Here is a 15,619-nt window from a genome sequence, read left to right as displayed (position 1 = left end):
GAGGACTCAGTGGTCTAGGGATAATCCTTCATGACAGGTTGGCTGGGAGGCAGTGGCCCAGGAAGCTAGCTAAGCTAGCTCCTACCATGGTTTGCTTTTCTAATTACATTTGGCTCAGACTGGCAGCAACACGAATCCACCTTCCCTACCACTCACCTGGCAGGCAGAAGAGAACCCCGTGCCGTTTGGAAGGAAACGGCCCGATTTGGACAACGCTCAAAGACCAGATAATTAAGACTTCACGCAAACATAATAACCGTCTTGGCAGAAATGCGTGCCACAGTCTATGGCCCTTTAAATGGACGGAAAGCTAGAATATTAGGACTATTGTTTGGGAGACTCTGGCCTTGGTTTTCCTAAGAAAAGGCAACATTTCGGAATATTTCAGACCCATCCAGCGGTGTGGCTGGTATGTGGCTGAGAGTCCTAAGCAGCCTTGCCCAGGAGCCAAGACAAGCACCTAACATCTTGTGTAAAAACATGTAGTCCAGTTGCAGTAGGCAACTGCTGTCTTCCTTTGCTCTTTTCTGTCTTTTTCTCTCCCTCATTGCTCCATGTTCTCATTTTGAAGTCGCTACTATTGTCTGGAGTCAGTCACACGAGGGTTAGAGTTCCACCTCTGCCACAGGCCCTAAGATACTGGGCCAGGGACTTTACCTGGAGAAGATTCCAGTGCCTTCACTATAAAAAAGGGAGATAAATGTAGACAGAATAGCACCTCCAAGGTCACGGGGGATTAGAACAGTGCAGACCAGCAGGTTTGAATCTGAGTGCAGTGCCCTTTTGACCCTATGGGTCTGAGGAGCATCTGTTTATTTTTGCCCCTCCCAGTTGCTAAAGACTGGTTCCAGACTGGCAGCCACATCTCTGTGAAGGGGGAAGGGCTGGCTCTTGGAAGGCCATCAGTTTTTCCCCAGCCTCTCCTTCCTGCCTAGGATGAAACAAACACGGAAGGGTTTGGTCTCTACAGGAGCTGGCTGCTTAAAGCTGGTCATCTGTCCCTTCTTCTGAGGTCTTGCAGTGTCCTGTGGATTCACCTACACCCAGTGGAGTGACTGGCTGTCCTGGCTCTTGACTGATGATGTGGATAGAACAAAGGCTCAGGCCCAGCCTTGGGAGCTTTGGGAAGCTAGGCCAGGCGTTTGTATGGGGTTATGAATGGATGGCCATCCCAACTGAACAGCCCTGTGAGGATGCATAACAAAGTCTTGAAGACTTAATTAGCTAGTTAGTTAATTTGGTTGTGTTGTAAGACAAAGTCTCACTCGGTAGCCAAGGCTGGCCTCAAATTCAGGGTCATCTTGTTTTGATCTCCAAAGTGCTAGGCTTACTAATATGTGGCCACCAGGCCCAACTTTGTCTTTCATATGGGTTTCAGATAGTAGAACACTAGGCTAGGCTGTTCAGAAGAGCAGATCTCCACACCTCTCTATTTTATGCCCTCATTGGCCCTCAGCTCTTCTCACCCACCTGTCTGCTAGACGTCCATAGTGTCACCAAGATGCCATCTTACCTCACTCCTTCTCTCCTACTCTTGCCCTGTTTCATGTCAGTTTCCGAGGAGGCCTGGATGTGACCCATGGACAGACAGGGGTGGAGTCAGTGTACACCACTTTCCGGGACCGGGAGATCATGTTCCATGTCTCTACCAAGCTGCCCTTCACGGATGGTGACACCCAGCAGGTAACCAGTACAGGCCAAGCTGCAGGTCACTCCCACTTGCCAGATGTGACACTGCAGCTTGGGGTGGCCTATTAAAACACCCCCTTGAGGCTCAGGGTGTGGCTCAGGGAGACAGACCTTGTCTAGCATGCAGGAGGCCCAGGGCTCTATCTCTAGCATTGACAACAAGACTTCCCTTGGGAAGTCAACAAGGGTCAAGCTGGGAGCAAAGCCAACAAAGTTGATAAGGCTGCAGAGCAGAGGTGCAGATGGGAGCTGGAAGCCGGTAGAGCAAGCCGAGTGTTCGACTCTCAGCAAGTCAGTGGCTTCGTGGCTTCAGAGTAGTGTCTGTGTAGACCACTGCTGTGACATTCTCTAGGTTTCTGAACAGTGGGCTCCCGAGGTTCATACCTGTCATATGCCTGCTTCTTGTGGAACCTCTGTCCCCTACCCTGGCCACTCAGTCCTTCTGCTTCCTTGCCCTATGAATGTGAACCTCACATGAAAAGCCTCTCAGCCTCAATCCCTGTCCCTAACCTGGGGATTCTGTGAGACCTGTGGCTCCAGCATTAGCTAACTTTCTCCAGGCTGGCTGCCTTGAGCTGCACGTCCCTGGGGGTGGGTCTGACTCTGGCTGTTTCAACACCAGTGACCCATTCTGTTTCTTTCCTCCTTCCTATCTCAGGGAACACAGGAGGGCCTCTTCCAAACTCTGACCTGTTTGTTTGCACCCAGGAGCAGGGATGCAGAATCATAAACATTGTGCATGGCTTCTTGGGAGTAAAAGAAATTGGCAAGGGAATTGTGATTTGGCTCTGAAATAACTGGATGTTCCAGAAACAAATGGCTGTGAGATTTGTTGTGTAGCCAAAGTGGGTTTTCCTTGGTGGTTTCACCTTTGTCCTTGTTTTTTTGAAGCCTCTCTCACCTACTGCCCCAGTCTCTGAGGCTTCTTACCTCAGGGTCATTTCACCCTGGCATGTGCTACAGAGCTTGGCTCTTGGCAGGGACCAAGTTAATGATAGTTCTTTCATTCTGTTTTTCTTACAAAATGGGAGCACGTGTGTGTGTGTGTGTGTGTGTGTGTGTGTGTGTGTGTGTGTGTGTGTGTGTGTGTGTGTGTGTGTGATGCGTGCAGTGTGCATGCATGTAACAAGTGAGGCGGTTTGTGTAAAAGCCTCCAGTCCTGTGTTCAGAGCGTAACAGATACCTGTAAATGAGAACCTCAATTTGAAAGGGCAGAGCACAAGTCCTGCTTTCGGGATGCATTTCATAGAGAACCAAATAAATACACAGGCGGAACCTGGCACACAGGAAAACCTTAACCTTTGTAACCATCTATATGAACACTGGTTCACAGTTCCTGGCACACAGTAGGGGCTTGTAACCCAGATCACGTGGCAAAGTGCCTGGCACTGCTGGGTCTCCCATCCATTTGTCCTCCCCTAGCCTACTGGCCTGTGCTTCTCTGCGTCCCCACCTCTGGTGAAGTGATCTGCCCCCTCTGTCTATATTTCCCATCCTCTCTGCCTGTGGTTTTCAGGACGCCTTTGTGGGTTACTATTGAGCCCTCTGCTGTCACTCCTTTCTGCTCCTAAAGCTGCCGTAGCCATGGCTGGCAGCCTGGTTAGCATTTTTTTTTTCAGATGGCTTCTCCTGTGTTTGCCTTCCTTCTGGATCAGTTCTGGCTCTCGGGGCCAGACCCGGTCTCATATTCTTACATTCTCTCCAGGGTCCTAGTCCAGGCTCTGTACGCTGTTGTTTAGTAACCCTCAGACCAGCTGTTACTTAACAACATGACTGTCTTTCTCCCTTCTTCTCCTGGTAATTCCCACAGACCGGGAGGAACAGCCCCCTAAAGGGCTTGGCCTCAGAGTTCAGGGTTTAGGAATGGTGGATAAAGAAGAATTTGCAGTTGAGCTCTTTCCTGTTTGGGGGGTGGTCTTCACTCTCACAAGGAGGTACTTTCTTTACCAACGAAGTACTTTCTGTTTAGCTGCAGAGAAAGCGGCATATTGGGAATGACATCGTGGCCATCATCTTTCAAGAAGAAAACACTCCATTTGTCCCAGATATGATCGCATCGAACTTCTTACATGCCTACATTGTCGTTCAGGCTGAAAGCACAGGCACAGAGACTCCATCCTACAAGGTAAGAAAAAAGCCACCATGGAGGGCAGTCATGGGCCTCTGTACGTCCCTAGGCTTGGTGGGCTCAGTGACAGCTAGAGACATAAGGTCATAGCAGTCCCAATGGTTGGTTCTGCTTCTGAGATTTGGAGCCTGGCTCTGAGTGGAAAGCATCCATCCTGAGGTCTCCATCCTGCTGCTTCTAGCTCTTCAGCTTCCCACTCAACAGTGAAGAAGCCCTGAGCGCTGGTCACTGTGATAGCATTTGCTAGAGGAAGTCTAAGGAGGGGGGAGGGGGAGGGGGAGGGGGGAGGGACAGGGGGAGGGGAGAAGGGGAGAGGGGAGGATGGGAGGTAGAAGAGGTACAGAGAGTGGTCAGAAAAGGGGAAAGAAAGAGAGGGAGGATGAAGGCTAGAGAGGCCTCACAGACCCTGGACAAACGAATGAATTGAATTGGAATATTTTGGTGAGAATGCAAGACCTGGGTGAGGCTCATAAGCAGGGACTTTTCTTTCTTTCTAAGATACATGAAAGCTAAAAATGTCATCTTGGCCACTGCTGGTGACACATGCCTGTAATCCCCAAATCCCGGCAGATGTCAGGGTGGGGGCAGGGGATCAAGAGTTCCAAGCTAGCCTGGCCTACATAGTGAGACCTTGTTAAAAAAAATAAAAAGAGGATGAGGAGGGTGTGGATTAAAGCAAGTTTGATTTAGTCAGTGTACACTGTATGCAAGTGTGGAAATAGTACAATAAACTCCATTAATATGTATAATTAGTGCGTGCCAATTTAAAAAAGCAAAAGAGAATAGGGTCACCTGCTGTAATGGGAGGAGGTGTGTGGAATATTTTAGACTCTTTCGGCTTCCAGCCCTCAGCGTCAGATAGAGACAGGATCCGCTCCTTTGTCCTCCTCACTGGCTGCTTCTTCACCTCCCTTCTTTCTCCTAACCTCCAGGGCAGCACTTCTCTGTGTTCCATTGCTTTGAGGGGCCTGGGACCCAGGAGAGATAGGCTGAGCCAGGGATTTTAGGGTAGGACTAGGTGGTTTCCAAACCCTCAGAGATCTTGTGAGTAAGAACCAAGTGCTGGTTTCTGTTTTTTTTGTTTGTTTTTGTTTGTTTCCTGGGGAAGAGAGATCAGAGTTCAGTTCTCAAAGGGTTCCCTGCATCATGAAACACTGGGCACCTGCATCCTAAGACCCCTTTTCACTGTTAAGGCAGGTTCGGATTTGTGAAGGTGTCTGTGTGTTCTAAGGTGCTCCCCAGAGCGCCCCTCCCTGCAGGCACTGTGGGTGATGCATGAACTGTGAGGAGGACTGGGTTAGATCCCTCAGAGACCCTGGCTGACACTGGCCTTAGCTGATCCCTGAAGTAGGAGGACCAACAATGAGAAAGGAGAGTAAAGACAGGAGGGACCCCAGAAGGCAGAATAGCATAGCAGCCTGGGGTCTTTGCTTCTGTCTCTCTGTGGCTGTGTGATTGCTACTCAGTTCTGGCCGTCTCTGGCCCTCTATTTCTATCTTTGCAAAACAATTAATCTGGAGTTAAAACTTCAGGGTCCTTCTAGCCCTGGCTACTTATGGGAGCAGAGACAGAGGTCCGATGGGGTATGGGGATTCTGTAGTGAAGGTGTCCTTTCATACGTGAAGCTCGGCAGGGAAAGTAAAGACCAAGAACCTGAGTGATTGACGGTGGCTCCTGCTCTGTGCCAAGCTCTGCCTTGCAGCGCAGCAGTCTTCTTCGTTTTCTACCTTCATTTGTGTGTGTGGATGTGAGTGTGCATGAGTGTGTGAGAGTGTGTGTGAGTGTGCATATGTGTGTGAGCATGTATATGTGTGAGTATGTGTGAGTGTGTGTGAGTGTGAGTGTGTGAGAGTGTGTGAGTGTGTATGTGTGTGTGTGTGTGTGTGTGTGTGTATGGTGTGTGGTGTGTGTGTGTGGTGTGTGGAGTGTGGTGTGTGGTGTGGTGTGTGAGGTGTGTGAGTGTGTGTGTGTGTGTGGGGGGGTGTGGGAGGGTGTGTGAGGGTGTGTGTGGATGTGAGTGCATGAGTGTGTGAGTGTGTGTGAGTGTGCATATGTGTGTGAGCATGTATATGCGTGAGTATGCGTGAGTGTGAGTGTGTGAGAGTGTGAGTGTGTATGTGTGTGTATGTGTGTATGTGTGTGAGTATATGAGTGTGTGAGTGTGAGTGTGTGAGTGTGAGTGTGTGAGTGTATGAGTGTGTATGTGTGTGTATTTGTGAGTATATGTGTGAGTGTGTGAGAGTATGAGTGTGTGTGTGTGTGTGTGAGTATGAGTGTGTGTGTGTGTGAGTGTGAGTGTGTGAGAGTATGAGTGTGTATGTGTGTGTATTTGTGAGTATATGTGTGAGTGTGTGAGTGAGTGTGTGTGTGTGTGTGTGTGTGTGTGTGTATGTGTGTGTGTGTGTACATATGGAAATCAGAGGCCAACTTGCAGGAGTCATTTCTCTCCTTCCACAGTGTGACTCCTAGGGACTGAGGTCAGTTTGTTAGGTTTGGTGGCAAGTGCCTTTACCCACACAGCCATCTTTCTAGCCCCTTGGAGAGTCTCCTTGAAGCCTAATGAGGCCCATTAGTCTGCTCATAGGGAAGAGATTGAGGCTGATTGCTGCTGAGGCTGCAGAACCCGGGAGCCTGGAGCTGGAAGTCTCCCCAGGAGCCTGTGGGCAGGTGGGAAACTGGTTCCATGGGCGTGCATGGAATATGGAGTCCAATCACTTCAGGTGGGGATCTCGCTTCCATCACTCTAGATTGGAAAGAGACTCCAGCTCAGTAATCAATAGGATTTCCCCATCCCTACCCGCAAGGGCCACTCCACCTCACTCCTGGAGTTCTGCCAAGGTTTCAAGAATCTTCTATGAAGCAGGTGGCTGGGAGGGCCTTCCCTTGCCTATCATGACTCTCTCTGAACCCAGTCTTGTGGGTGGCAGGCCATCCCTGGGCACGAGGCTTTGTTGAGTCTCCAGCCCTCCCTCTCTCAGCTCTCCTGGGCATCTATTTGTAAGCTGAGAGGAGGGGGAGACTAAAACTTAGCTGCCTGGGGAGACCCAGGTCAGAGGAGGAGCAAGCATATGGATGGGCAGTGGATGAACAGTACCAGAAAGGACTTGGGCCCTGCCCCTGCTGACCTGTGGATTTAAAGGCACTTCTAAGACACCCTGTCAGAATAGATTACTTTAATACAGGCCTGAGGAGGAGGGGCCAGTCCAGGGAAACAGCTGGGCCTGCAGGCATCTGTGCTTTGTCCCCAGTGTCCCAGATACCCACAGCGGACAACCAAATTCTTGTTCTGAGATGGAATTCTAGACGTGGGCCACTGGTGTGTGGTAGGTGGCTGGAGGGGAGCTGTGCCCAGCAGCTGGGGCTCAGCCAGAAATCTTGTCAGTGAACACAAACCATTTCTTGACTCTGAGTACCTCAGTTTGGGCCATGTAGATGGCCTTGAGCTTGGAGGAAGAAGGCCCCATTGACCGAGGCTCTGATTCTCCTGCTGGACCTGGCAGGGCCCCAGGCTGCCTGCTCACCCAGTCTGGCAGACTTGCATCTGCCCTACTTCACAGGGCAGAATGGTTGGCAGTCTGCCAGGGCCTTCACGTCAGCCACTGCTAGTGAAGGGTTAGGGTAGCCTCCCCAGAGCCCTGTAGCCTCAGGGGCTGACAGCAGGTTAAATCAAGGTACTTGTGTGAGAGAGGAGATAAGGAGTGGAAGTCACCTGCTCCAGGACCACCCTTACGCTGAGTCTCTGGATGATCTTACAGTCCAGCCTCACAGCATCCGGCCAGAGCCTGGATGTCCCCCATCCTCATTCCCAACCAATGCCCTTGGTATCTCCGTGTTCAGGCCTCAGCCAGAATAACTGGCTTTGGGTGTAGAGTCAGGCTTCAGACCTAGGTCTACTGCCTGGGTCAAGTTGCTAAGAAGCCCCAAGCTTTCCTCGCAACCAGTTTTTACTTGTTTCTTCAAAAACTTAAATTAATATTTGTTGTTGTTTTTGTTGTTGCTGATGGTGGTGGTGGTGGTGGTGGTGGTGGTGGTGGTGGTGTGTGTGTGTGTGTGTGTGTGTGTGTGTGTGTCTGCGCACACGTGCACACGTGCGTGCACATGATATGTTTTGGGGGCACAGACACACAGGTATGGAGGGCAGAGACAATTTGGGTGTTGTTTCTCTTCTGGGGACTATCAAGCTTGTGTGTCAGGTTTGTTTTTTGTTTGTCTGTTTGCTCTTTTGTTTTTAACCTGTGGAGCCATTTCTGTGACCCAGCGGTTACCTTCTAGACACTCTGAGTTTGATATGTAGCCAGATTAATGGGGCCTCAGAGCTAGGTTGGAGCAGGCTGGATTCTCTGTGCTCCTTTCTCTGGCTTTGGGGGTACTTGCCCCATGTCTTAATCTGTTTACTCATCAGTTAAATGGGCAGTAGTTCTCTGTTGCCTTCTCTGGGATGAACACCGTATTGGGGTAATGAGACAAACCTCTGGGCCACCACTTGCACTATTTTTACTTAGGGTCCCAGGGTTCCCCAGCCCAGGGCATCATTTTGCCAAGCTTGCTTCTGGACCCTAGGAAGGCAGAGGAAAGGATGCAGAATTCTATCCCATCCAGTCCACTAGAGGAGCATCACATGGGGTTTGTGGGAGAGGCTCACACAGACATTCTGTGTTCTAGGAAGGAGAGAAGGGGTAGGCTAGTCTGCTGCAAGGTGTGGGACTCCTCATCTGCTTAGCCCCCTTGAAACTGTTTCATTCAGGTATCAGTCACTGCGAGGGAAGATGTGCCTGCCTTTGGCCCCCCTCTGCCGAGCCCGCCTGTTTTCCAGAAGGTAAGAACCTGTCCTTTTGTACTTGTCATATCCAAGACCCCAGATCTCTGCTCCTGAGTGTCAGTGGTTACTGAGTGTAGAGATGCATTGTGGAGAGATCCTGTTATAGCTTTGGGGATATCTCCTTTCTGGATAGCTCCCTGCCTCACCCTTTGAGGTCAATGTGGCCCTTGTTGGGAGTTTGATGCCGGGGTTGCCTTCCTGTTAGTAGAAGGACTTTTATCCTGTGCTCCAGACCCAAGAGACAGCTGCAAGAGTCACAACCAGTAACCATGGTGCCTTTTGGAGGGTGGGTTTCCCAGCACTGGGGATGTTGGCTTCCAAGCTGGTAGCTGGTATATTAGCAGGCAGATCTGGCCTTGGCTGGAAATGACCAGATATGAGAGGGGCTACAGCAGGGCCTCTCTTGTCTTTTTGTCACTGTGGTTGGAGGCATTTTATCTACAGCAGAGGAGGGAGAGTTCTGAGTCTCTTACCTGTTTCAGGGCACAGAATTCCGGGAGTTTCTGCTCACCAAGCTCACGAATGCAGAGAATGCTTGCTGCAAGTCGGACAAGTTTGCCAAGCTGGAGGTGAGAATGCCAGACTGAAAGGCTCCTCTGGGCTTGCTCTGGGGTCTGACCACGGTGCCCACTCAGTTGGGGAGCTCTTTGTTCCTTCCTAAGCCCTCAGCTCTCTGTTGCTTTGGGAACTTTTTTTTTCTTGGTAGGAACTCATCTAGGCTCTAGGTCTCAGCAGCCAATCACCTGTAATTTTTTTTTAACTGAACATGTATTATGTCCAGGTCTTGCTCTATTACCAAGAATAAGTGATTCACCACTTCTGCACTGTGTAGTGCCCAGGCTGCTAGAGGGGTCTTCACAGAAGAGAAGCTATGATTTATAATACGGTGTCCTGTATTATACTCTGGGCCATGATGGAGCTAGTGTGTAGTGACTGCTTCTGCTAGGGATGGTGGAGGGTGTGTTTAGGAAAGGCTTCCTGGAGGAGGGTGCTTTTGAACTGCTGAATCTTGATGCCAGATGAAGCTTTCACAGGAGGAGAATCTGGAAAGTCATTCAAGACTCAAGGAACAGTCAGAGGCCAAACAGAAGCAGACATTTTGGGGTGGGAGGTGTGGCCTGATAGCGGCCTCCTGTGACTGGAAGATGGGGCTCAGCTGCAGATGGTGGCTGCATTGAATGGAGCAGGACTGTGGCTTGCAGGTGGTGGGCACTGTGAAGTTTTTAAGCAGTATTTGACTTGAATGTTAGAGGCATCATTAGCCCCCAGACAGAGGAGGAGGAGGAAACGGGAAGGGGAATAAGAGGGAGAGGAGGAGGAAGAGGGGGAGGAGAGGTTGAAGGGGAGCTAGAACAGGAACTGGCTGGTTAGAAATGATTAAAGAGTCTAAGAGGCTCAACAAAGGTGAACACTTCACAGGAGGCACTGGGATAAATTGGGTAGATGTGTCCAACCAGAGGCCTGCAAGCCACATGTGCCCCAGTGTAGCCATGACTGTGGTTCAAGGCAAAAGTCATAGACCAGTAGGTATGAAACATTATGAACTTTCCCCCTGGTAACTCGACTGTGCAGTTATTTTTTTTATTTTTATTGGACATTTTATTTATTTATATTTTAAATGTTATCACCCTTCCCAGTTTCCCATCCGTGCACCCCTATCTTATACCCTCCTCCAGTTTCCAAGAGGGTGTTTTGCCACCCACCCACCCACTCTTGCCTCAGTGCCCTAGCATTCCCCTATACTGGGGCATCGAGCCTTCCCAGGACCGAGGACCCCTCCTCTCATTGATGTCTGACAAGGCTGTCCTCTGCTACATATGCAGCTGGAGCCATGGGTTGCTCCATGTGTACTCTTTGGTTGGTGGTTTAGTCCCCGGGAGCTCTGGGTGGGGTGTCTGGTTGGTTGATATTGTTCTTTCTATGGGGTTGCAAACCCCTTTAGCTCCTTCAGTCCCTGCCCTAACTTCTCCATTGAGGTCCCCATGCTCAGTGTGATGGTTGGCTGCAAGCATCCACATCTGTATTGGTTAGGCTCTGGCAGATCCTCTCAGGAGACAGCTATATCAGGCTAACTGCAGTTCTTACAGCATTGCATCACAACATCAAAAGGCTGGACATTCCTACAAGGTCAGGGCTGGGAAGACATAGATAGACTCCTAGAAATAAAGGCGGGGAAAGTGGAATTGTGGGCTTTCAGCTCAGACTTGGTGGTGACATGGGGACAATCAAGAGAGGAGCTTTGTTAGGACCGTGGCCTGCCAAAAGGGCTTGTTCATTTTGTTGTGTCTGGAGCCCCCTGGAGGCTGCATGCATGTCCCTGGCTGCTACCTGGTGGCTACAGATCTTGTGTATAGATCTTGGTCTGAGATCTGGGCTGGGAGTCCCCAGGGTAAGCCTTGGAAGAGCTGGTATGGCCGGGAAAGTGAGAGCAGGGGCAGGCCTGGAACATTGGTGCTAACTTCAGCATTAGTGAATATGAAGCCATCTCCTCCTAAATCCCCACCATGGCCAGGAGCTGGTGACAGAATAGCAGCTCTCAGACCAGACATCTGGAGTAGAGAAGAAAGTACACACCTCTGCTGTCAGTGTACAACTGTATATACCATTCCTTCCTAGGACCGGACCCGGGCTGCTCTCCTGGACAACCTTCACGATGAGCTCCACACACATACTCAGGTCATGCTAGGCATGGGCCCAGAGGAGGACAAGTTTGAGAACGGGGGCCATGGAGGATTCTTGGAGTCTTTTAAGGTATGGATGCAGGCTTTTTTGGGGGGGGGGAGGTTGCTGTGGAAGAGGACAAAGAAAGAAAATGGCTAAGTTATTGGGGATCCAGCTTGAGAGTTCAAGGACCAGTCACAGGTGACAAGATGAGGTTGGACTTTGCAAAGGGCTGGGGCCTTATGTATGAGGTTAGAGCAGCCAGCAATGATTCCAGAGCATGGAATATCTCCATGCTCTCTCCCTTGGCCTGGACCGTCTTCAGCTCAGGAATCTTGTAAGCAGGAAAGTGAGTGAGCAGAGGAGAGGAGGCCACGTGAACTAAGACCCTCGCTGCTTCCTCTGTCTCCCTCTGTGGTGGGGGAGCTCAGGGAAGAATGGTGGGGCTGAGGCCACAAGTCGTAGGGGTATTCAGTAGCTGGGTGGAGTGCTGCATGGTTCTTCCTTGCTGGCAAGTGCTGGAGCCTGGATGGGGGTGGATGGGAGGGTGGAGCCCCAGGCAAGTCTCTCCAGCATTGAAAACCAGTTTTACCCAGAATGAGCTCCCTGACTGGAGGACCACAGAACCAGTGAGGGGCACAGGTGGTGTCATGTCCTGGCTGCTGGCTTGTTGGTTCACACAGCACTTGTATTGGCGTCTGATTTGAACCTGACTATAATCATGGGCATTCGACTGGATAGTTATTTCTCCATATCTCCTTTAACACAAAGGGGAGTGGGTGGGTGCTGGAGGGAAGGCTACAAGAGGCCATGGGATCTCAGGACCCTGCCCCCTCAGAGGTTCACACCTCGATTTTCTGCCTCTAAGCTCAAGTTTCTGCCAGGTTTCCCACCAGAGAGAGATTCATAAACATGACATTTTGAGCTATTAGGATTGGGGTTACGTGTGCTTTTAAAAGTCCCAGCTTCAGGGTACTAGGCAAGATCTTTAAAGTCCTTAAGCTGCAGTTTTCTTGTCAAGGACCCAGAGATAATAAATTGAACCTCTGTCACTGTTGTGAGAGTTCATTGGAATAAAGCCCGAAATTGCAGATTGCATCTGACACAGTAAATACCCTTAGCTGTTTTAATAGGACACACATTAACTGTGCTGTATGGGTCACATAGAGTCTTAAACTTCCCAACTCTCATTAGAGCTCTCCGTGAAAGGCTGGAATTATGGATGTAATAATTTTGGCTTGATAATTCACACTCAATTTTAGTAATTGTAAGTATAGTTTTACATGTGAGGAAACAAAGACGCAGACACTAAATGATTTGTCCTGGGTCACCCTGGAGACAGAGCTGAATTCAGGTCTCCCAGATTCTTAAAAGCTACGTGATACTCCCTCCCAGGTTCTGACCGGATTCCACTCATTCTGGCCAGGCCCGGGCAGGTCTGGGTCAGTTGTTCACTGCCCAGCTGGACAGCTGAGAGCAGGCACAGCTCTGCTGGCCCTAGCTGGAACCCGCTGCTGAGATTCCTCCTGAGGGCGGGGGGAGTTGAGCTGCTTGTCCAGGCTGGTAGGGGATTCCTAGGGCTTCTGGTGTAGTCATGATAGCTGTGAACGAGGAGAAGCCCAGAGAATCCAGGTTCAAGAGGAGCTTGGTGTGGAGGAATATGCCTGTAGGACCAACATTTGGGAAGCCAAGGCAGGGGCATGATGAGTTCAAGGACGGCTTGGGCTACCTAGTGAGATTCTTCTTTATTTTTGTTGGATTTTGAGAAAAATGAAGAACAGAGCGGAAAAGGAAGGGAGAAGGAAGAGGGAGGGAGCCACGGTGGACAGATTCCTTGCCAAGAGGAGGGTGAGTGTGAGGCTAGGTAATAGGAACAGGCTTGGGCCTAGGGAAGGTAGAGTGGCCTTCTGAGGCTCTGCCCCACCTCACCTCACACCATCCAAAGTGTTCCACCTCCCACAGGAAATTAATTTAAATAGCATGATCGGAGCTGACCTGCAGTTGACAAGCTAGCACGATGCAGGCATTTCATGAACATCTGTTGCTTTGGGTCTTACAGGTTATCTTTTATACTTGGCATTCAAATGTTTATGTAACATTGCACATAGGCTGTGGACATTCTTCTGCCCATGGGTCTGATGGATGAGGTAGCCCCGCTTACGGCTGGTGACAGATCTAAAGGACGGTGGCTCAAGGCCAGTCTGCTTAGTCTCTTGCATCTGTTAGGAGGAGTAGCAGTTGGTTTATGTTTTGCTTCAGGGCGTCTGAGGTATTCCTAGAGGGGCTCTCAGGAGAGGGCATGCTGCAAGACTCTGTTATGACTGGCCTGAGAGTCAGCATAGCAGGGACCTGGTTTGAACTCTGCGGGTGAAGGTAGACCCACTTTCCCATTCAGATTTCATACTTGCCCTTAGGTTGTGAGTTGTGGGGACAGCAGGGGCCGTCAAGGTCAGGCACACAGAGTGAGCCTCTGGAGCACTAGTGACCATGGCCAGCGAGTTTCTCTTCCCTCAGAAGGAGACTTCGGCTTCTCTTGTCAACCCCTTCAGTGTTGATTCAGGTCTCCCATGTGGAGAGGCCTGGGAAAGAGGGCAGGCATGGTCCTGGCCCAGTTCAAGAGTCTGTCTCTAGTGCCTTAGGCAGGACTGTGGTGTTGGGATTACTGACATTTTTGGGGGATTAATCTTTGACCTCTGTGGGATGTCTCCAGAAAAAAAAAAGTTATCTGTAATGACTCCAGAAAGAAAATGCCTGCCTTGAAAGCTCTCTCACAGGCAGGCACTAGCTGGGGATACTCAGGGATGAGTACCCCCCCACTCCCTGTCCCCTTTAGACGGCTCTCCCTAGAGGACCCCATCCCAGAAGCAGACCCGCTGTGGCTGCTGTGGCTGTAGGCTGTGTGTGTCCCATGAGGGTGATTCATTCATTCCGCACTTTTGTTCTGGCTGTGGGTGGAAACTTTCCCTTCATGAGTCACGTTCTGGTTGCTTTGTGGACACCTAGACCTCTAGTTAACCAAGCCGCTTAGAGGAGTCTCAGGACCTGCCGGGTCTACTGACATTCGGAAGTTTTCATTTTCATGTCGGTGACAATCTGAAAATCTACACATTTCTAATGGCAAAGGCTCATCTTTTGCAGGGTTGGCTTGGATGAACGATGTTTCTGTGACTCCAGGGGGTGGCTGTGCCCATGTTCTTGGGAACCTTGCAGGTTTTTTTTTTTTTTTTTTTTTTTTTCTGATGAAGGAGCTGTTTATTTCTTCCTTTTGGAAGGTACCTATCTCTAGGTGATCTGTAATGAGGTAAAAAGAACAAAAAGACAGGTGATTTGTCCGTGTTATGGACATAGCACGTGCGGACCATGGTTTGAGAAACAGGGGACTGGCCCAGCTCTCTGCTGTCCTCATTATAAGGAGGCAGGAATAGAAGACCACGGGAGAGAATTGGAACCACCGGGAGCAGGGAGGCAGCAGGCGAATTTCTCTCACCCTTTGAGGAACTGGTGTTAGTAATGCATTGGTCTCACCTGACCCCTAGTGGCCGGAGAGGTTAACAGACGTCTCTGGCAAAGTCTCTTTGGGGGGTCCTGTAGCCATAGGCCTGGTGGTGGACAGAGGATTGTAAGTGGGGCAGACACAGTCCCCAGCCTTTGACATCTCTGCCTCTCCTTTTGGTCCTGGAAGGGGAGGCTGTGGTCCTAGGGGTGTATTGCATGTCTTGCAGTGCAGTGAAGGAGGAGAATGGGGAAGGAAGAGAGTGAGAGAGGGGAGGAGGGGGTGCTCAGGCCTTGGGCCTGGCTCTGCTTAGCTCATGGTTTAGAACCATAGTCTAAGTGAGCTACCAGCGTGATCCTGCTGGAGGAACAGAAGACCCTGACTGAAGCCATCTCGGCAGGCGGGAGGTTAGTAGTGTCTTTGTCTCCGAGGCCCTGCCTCTGTTACTTCCAAGGGCTTGGATACGCATGCTCCCCCACCCCTCTTCCATGCTCATTTCCTTGGTTTTTGTCTCTGACGTTGAGTTTGTTAAGTTGAAACAACTCATTAAAACCTTGTGTAAGGAGGCCATGGCAGTGAGTAATGAGAAAGCAGTGCATTCTTTGTCCTTCACCTCACAGCAGAGCTGGATGGAAGGCAGCGGTGGGGTGGGCTGAGGGCTGGGAGGCCACAGGGACTGAGGGAGATTGGTGGAACCAGAGGTGATCAACCAGGAGCATGGCAAGGGACGGTTGTGGGAAATGCATGAGATCGCAAGGTTTAGAAATGTCAGTGAGATTCCAGCTCTGCCGGAATGAGCTGGAATGGAGGACTCAAGCAGGAGGCAGGT

The 15,619-nt window shown here is 50.4% G+C and overlaps 1 protein-coding gene across 7 annotated transcripts in view; it reads left to right on the top strand.

Moving 5' to 3' along the window:
• The window catches only part of Rap1gap2 (RAP1 GTPase activating protein 2), a 220,105-nt gene that overhangs the window by 189,073 nt on the left and 15,413 nt on the right, over positions 1-15,619 (top strand). For all 7 annotated transcript variants that reach the window (XM_032913633.1, XM_032913632.1, XM_032913634.1 and 4 more), the window contains 5 exons: positions 1,554-1,683; positions 3,659-3,814; positions 8,562-8,633; positions 9,119-9,205; positions 11,253-11,387. In XM_032913633.1, the coding sequence (XP_032769524.1) occupies positions 1,554-1,683; positions 3,659-3,814; positions 8,562-8,633; positions 9,119-9,205; positions 11,253-11,387 (580 nt within the window). The remainder of the gene's footprint in view (positions 1-1,553; positions 1,684-3,658; positions 3,815-8,561; positions 8,634-9,118; positions 9,206-11,252; positions 11,388-15,619) is intronic.

This window comes from Rattus rattus, chromosome 9, assembly GCF_011064425.1.
Source record: "Rattus rattus isolate New Zealand chromosome 9, Rrattus_CSIRO_v1, whole genome shotgun sequence".
NCBI classification, from domain to species: domain Eukaryota; kingdom Metazoa; phylum Chordata; class Mammalia; order Rodentia; family Muridae; genus Rattus; species Rattus rattus.
Note: the sequence above shows the minus strand (reverse complement) of the source record. Positions and strands in the feature narration are given on the sequence as shown.